Consider the following 6,264-nt stretch of genomic DNA (forward strand, 5'->3'; position numbering starts at 1 on the left):
GAGCATGCTCGATGCAAATCTAGCTAAAATTTCAAATGAATCTTTCCGGTAGATTTTATTCATGGTATACTTGCTAGTAACTCGGCCTATATTTTACTCAATTACAAGTGTAACTGATGTTCTTAACACATCTTGATCCAACCAACTTATAATACCTTGATTCATATTCAAGAATCAATTAATGGATCAAATACGTTAGCCTAGAGGCTACCTGAATAACCCCATTCAGCCGAACTTGATGCAAACTAGGTCAACATGAAACGAGAGCTTTAACATCTGCCCACAACCCTATCAATTTGACACTTGAGTTAGCACGTACAGGGAGCAGGTTGCACAAACTACACTGGATACGTATATTATAATGTCGTGGGGCGTAGAAACAAATGAAGAATTGGCCTTGATACCGTTCTTGGATCCCTTCAAACGATTGACCAGGTCCCCAACTTTGACTGACTTCTTGACTACATCAGACAAGTACCTGATGGACCCCGCCGCCCCTGCCACAAATTTCTTCACTGCACTCTTCCCTACCCGAACAATATTCCTGTTTAGTTCTTCATAGCAAATTCCCCTGGAAACCCACTCATTGCTCAACACGTCATCACATAGGAACTTGAATACAAAATGATTTGTGAGCAGGACAAAGAGAGATTTCTGAACAACCTAGCAGCAGATCATCCTTTTAGTAGTCTGTCTGACCTGGCAGCATGCCATAATCCGGCTCAGCTCTCTGGCATCAAACAGCAAATATCCTTCTCTGACCCTGTCTTCATGTAACCCACCATAGATGACCCTAGCTCTTAACCAATCATAGGATCACACGCCAGCCAAGAAGACTGTTTGCTGTATAGGTTAGATTACCTTCAAACCATCTTCTTCTCCGTGGACGAGTTCAACATATAGAGACCCACTAAGGTCTCTCCTCTTCTCTTCTCTCTCGATCCTTCTCTTTCTTTTGCTTACCAAGTTATCATATTATTAAGCACTCCATTATTTCATTGACTTTGGCGTTTATATATCTCATGTGCTGTCCTTTTTTCCACAATGTCGACTCCTCTCTCTTTATCTATCTAGACCTTGCTCAGCTTCAGCTCAACAACTCTCTCCATCCCAAAAAGAACGCTATGGACCCCTCCGAGCTACGGACAGGGCGGCCGTCGCCACGGCGAGAGCTGCAAGGCCCCCGGCCGACCCCTCTCAAGGTTCAAAAGGACTCACACAAGATCAAGAAGCCTCCTGTTGTGCCGCCTCCTCAGCATCGGCCACCGGTCATAATCTACGCCGTCTCTCCCAAGGTCATACACACCACCCCTGGCGACTTCATGTCGCTGGTGCAGCGCCTCACCGGTGCCTCCTCTTCTTCCTCTTCTGCTGCCGCCGCCGCTGCTTCTCGGTCGCCTTCCAATGTTAATACTGCTGGAGAAGCACCGTCCCCCGCTGCTCGTTTAGCTGCGATTGAGAAGGGAGCGCACAACTTGGATGGCGAGATGCAAAGGAAGAACGGAGAAGATGTATTGGATCAACTAGGAATTGATGGTGGCACGACGACGATTCACCGGCACAGTTCGTTCCCAGGCATCTTGTCCCCGGTCCCAGCTTCTCTCCCATCAATATCTCCTAACTTCTTCTCACCCAGGTCGATGGAAACGAATTCCCTTGGCTTCTTTCATGAACTCAGCCCGGCTTTCCAAGCCAACAAAAATTTCGTGGAGAATACCTTCTTGGTTAGTCCTAACAATTTCTTGACAACACCTGTTGTACCTTCTCCTGGTGCTTACTGGGACCTCTTCAACCAGTACCAGGATTTTTAGTTTCCATAGATGCGAGCATAGAGAGACAAAGGTTGAGGAAAGAGATTGTTGGATGGCTCGTAGTGGGAGAGGTGCATGAAGACAAGACTCAGTTGTTTTCTTGTTTTTTTTGGGGGCCCTTGATTAATTAGGTGGTCCATATCTGATGGATACTCCACATCATTGTGACATCACGAACGAACCTAACCTTCTTATCTCTTTGATGCAGGCAGGTTCATCTGTAACAAGAGTCACACCAATTGATAGATTTTTAACTTTAGCGACAGGTCTTTCTTTGGCGTAGCCACCATTAGGTTAAGTTCAGAGGGTGACCGGCCGTTGAGATACTTAATGTATTCTTATTTATTTAATATCATTATTCATTCATTTGCTTGACAAGGTCTTCTTGCAATTAGTATTATGTGCATTATATGTAATCTTTCATTCCAAATTCCAATATGCCTCTTCGATGCGAGCATGGGTGCATGTATGCGATCATGCGAGCAAGGTGCATATATGCATTGAGCCTATGTAATTTATGGGTGCACTCTATGTGTGTGTGTATGTGTCTATGGTAGCTCGCCTATGTAATTTTTTTTTTTATTGTATTGTACATGTGATTAAAAGGAAATAGGTCATGAGGTCCTTTGTGCGAAAGGTTATTCAATGTTTCATGCAATATGCTATACCATATGTGAATAGAAAGATCCATGAGAATTAAGATTGAAATCAGATTGGATACCAGTATATACATATCTATATTTGTTTTGTTTGATGAATACAAATACGGATACGAATATTAATTAGATGCAAAAATTCATATCTATATTTATTTTAAATGAATATGGATACAAATTGGATACTAAAAGTATGAAGATAAATATACATATAAGTTAGATAATTAAATTTTATAATCACAAGATTAAAGATATTACTAAGTGGACGGTAGATCAAGTTAATAGCATGTTTATATGGTTATATATTTTTTTAAAAAAATCATGAGTGCTATTTAAAATTAAATAGAGTTACAAATAGAATCAGATATATATTTGGATGCAGATCGGGTAGCTATCTATCCATATTCATATTTATTTTTCTTTGACAAATATGGATACGGATACGGATATTAGTTGGATGCTTAGACTTCTAATAGATTTAGATATGAAATCGAATCTGAATATATATTATTCGGTCCACTTTCATCCTAGTGAGATTCAAAATATAAAATGTTCCAAAAATAATAAGAACATGTGTGGTTGAGTTCTATAATGTCATTCTTGTGTGATCAGCCACATAATTGCATCTGTACATGCTTCATTATGCATGATCATGGATCTCCAAATGTGTTCAAGTAGTCATACGCACGCGAAAGATCGCAATGGTCATTCATGCCTAATTTGGTCCTATTTGATCTAGAAAACTCTAGCTAACTTGTTTGACAATACTCTCAACTTAATAATAAAAAAATTTTAAAAAATAATTAAGAGAAAGGGAAGATAATGCTTAAATACCTTTACATATATATCAAATCCATAGTTATGCTTTGGTTGGAGATCTTTTGGGCGATCTGCCCACAATTTATGATGGTTAACCTCTTTGAATAATACTTTTATAAAACAAATCTCTGTGTACGACCACAGATCCAGGAATATCATATGATCTTATCTTGAACAAGTGAGAAGGTGGTTTCACAAGAAGAGTCTTGTCTTCTTATGCATTAAAGATGAGCTTTAGATAGCATGTAGTTGATTTTACAAGGAATTTAGTCCTAATTCATAGTTTTGCTTGACGTCAACAAGAAAGCCAGTCTTAGAAAATTTTCAAACTTGACTTATGATTTTCTTATCATTGTAGCTAGATTGAGTCTAAGTTTGCAACCCTAACGTGGGATTATTTCTAGTCATACACGCAGGTGCACATGTTGATCCACATAGAAAGATGCATATGATTTGATCGTTACCTCATGTAGAATAATAGATATACGTCCCTCCTATCTTGCTCTCCAAACCGAGAAAGTAAAAGTAAGATTTGATTGATTTACTTATATATTATAATAAGATACTCATTAGTTTTCATGTCATCAAGAAGTAAAGATGTCCTATCTGGACTAGAGAGCGACTAGTTGTTTTGGAAGTAGTCAATGTAATAGTTTATGCAACAGTTAGCATCTCTAAGACCCCATCTCATGTTGTCCGTAAATAGCGTTAGATGAATATCAAGTGAGGTGCTTAAACAATTTCTATCATATTTTGTAGTTTCTGAAGTCAATTAATTGTAAGAAAACTTGGATCTCTCTTCAGATAAAACCCTTCAGTTTATATGTTTTAGGTTCTCTCTCTTTGTTTTCGTTACGTTGTGGAGTCATTGAAAGGATTTGCATGGTATTTAAGGATACGTACATCGAGACAAGTTTACAAAGCCCTGGAGGATGACAAAGTACAAGAAAATGGCTGATTAAGGCTCCAAAATTCTGCAGAATGTAACTAGAACAAAAATATATCTGAACCATGACCGCCAGTACGACCCTTCTGCCTGATAATTATATTAACATAAATAAACTTAAGAAGCTGCTTAGCTCGATGGAATATCGATCAGAACCATCATCTATTTGACAGAAAGGAGGGGAAGCATGGTTGAAGATATCTGTCCACCATCACCAAATATAATTCTCAAGAACTTTTATATGTTTAGTTTTTCTCTGAATTTATTCAGAAAAGTTGAAAGAATTATTATAAAAATGGATATCAGGGGAAGTGAAGAGAATAATTAGTATAAACAATAATGGCCAGATGCAATCATGATTCAATATGTATACCCATCACCTGAGATAAAAAATTGTCTGAATTGTTTTTCTTGCCTAGCTAAAACATAATTCAGACAATAAAATAACAACTTGTTTGTATTGTTGACACAGTAATCATAATTTCTCCCTCAGCAAATATGGTGAAGACATGATATGGATGTTTAAGGAACCATCGTACTCTCACAAAAACATTGTTAAGTAGTTGAGCATAACCACATCATGCATGTTTTATCAATAACATCAGAATAAATATAACATGAAAAGAGGCCCTATTATTTCTGAATAATATGGATCCTAAGCAAGTGAAAACGACAGTAGGAATAGATATTTCATTATCAGACCTGGAGAGGGGCCTGAATATTTGAGAAGAGGACAAGCAATTGAAATCAAAATATGGTGTATTTTTGGAAAACATCATAGGGGTTACAACTATGGGAGGGAAGAGAAGTTCAAAAGAAAAGGAGGAAAGAGAACTTTAAATGAAAAGGATAAGAAACTTTTCTTTGTTAAAAAAAAAATAAGAAGAAGAAATGAACATGGGGAAAAATCAGAGAGAAAGATGATGAAGATATGTAACAACACAAGATCTCACCCAAAAAAGCTAGCTGAAAGATATTATTTAAGTTTTTTTAGTCCTGATCAAGTATCTAAGATCTTTCCAACAAATAATCAATAAGGCACTAAATACACACCCGCTCATGTCCTCGTATACTTACCATATTTAAGCCCTGACATCCTCGTTAGGCCAAAGTTTCAAATCCATTTAAATTAAATCACAAATACAATGATCACCTTGTGATCAGTCCTAATTATGGACTTGTGTTACAATATTCTTTAGTCCACATATGCTATAAGTCGGATCTACTTTGATGCCATTTGTAACAATCTAGAACTTTGCTCAAAAGGGCTAGCAAGAAGATATTATTTAGATTCCTTGATCTTATATAAATACCCAAAATTCTTCGGGTGTATAACCGATGAAAGACTAAATACTCACCCGCATGGGTCCGCATAGGATACGAGGAGTCATAAGCTTGCCGGAACATATATGTTGAAACCTAGGTTGATCGATCTAATATGGTGGAGCTGGAAGAAGAAGAGATATGGTAGGGGGATCAAGGAGAAGAAGATGCATAAGATCAGGGGTTTTACTTATTTTATTTGTTCTTTGACATCAGACATCTTTGAGAAATGCAAGAATAATTAGCTGTTGGACTATATGTGAGATCTTTTGATCATCTGTAAAACTGAAAAAATGTTGAAATAATACACAAACATCTTGATTCCACAGCAAGCATTTCATGGTTTGATTCTTGATCTAGATTGACTTTCATCTATTGTGGTTTGGATGTGAAGCATTTTAATGCCATGATGTTTTAGTTCTTGTTTATTTTATTTCGTTGTAAATCTATTCCTTGATATGTCATCTCCTAGGAGCCGAAGGACACCAGGGGAAAAGCCTTAGAGGGAGGCTGTTGGTGCGGAGGAGGTCTTGAATGGAAGCTAGGATGACCATGGGGAGAAGGAGGAGATAAAGAAAACTTAGGAGGATAAGGGCTTGGTGGAGGGCATTTTTATTGAGGGAGAGGGCAGTTTTGTTCTTTATGATGGCATGCTAATAGTGTTGGCTGGTTGGTGAATGATGAGCAAGAGGGCCATTTTGAAATACTC

The 6,264-nt window shown here is 37.8% G+C and overlaps 1 protein-coding gene across 1 annotated transcript; it reads left to right on the top strand.

The window, feature by feature from the left end:
* The first annotated feature begins 379 nt into the window (after positions 1–379).
* Positions 380–2,070, top strand: LOC103704404 (nuclear speckle RNA-binding protein B-like). Its single transcript, XM_008787673.3, has one exon. It carries the CDS (start codon positions 1,023–1,025, stop codon positions 1,809–1,811), a length of 789 nt encoding a protein of 262 aa, XP_008785895.2. The 5' UTR covers positions 380–1,022; the 3' UTR covers positions 1,812–2,070.
* Positions 2,071–6,264: the final 4,194 nt, after the last annotated feature.

The sequence above is a fragment of the Phoenix dactylifera genome, chromosome 1, assembly GCF_009389715.1.
Source record: "Phoenix dactylifera cultivar Barhee BC4 chromosome 1, palm_55x_up_171113_PBpolish2nd_filt_p, whole genome shotgun sequence".
Classification (NCBI taxonomy): Eukaryota; Viridiplantae; Streptophyta; class Magnoliopsida; order Arecales; family Arecaceae; genus Phoenix; species Phoenix dactylifera.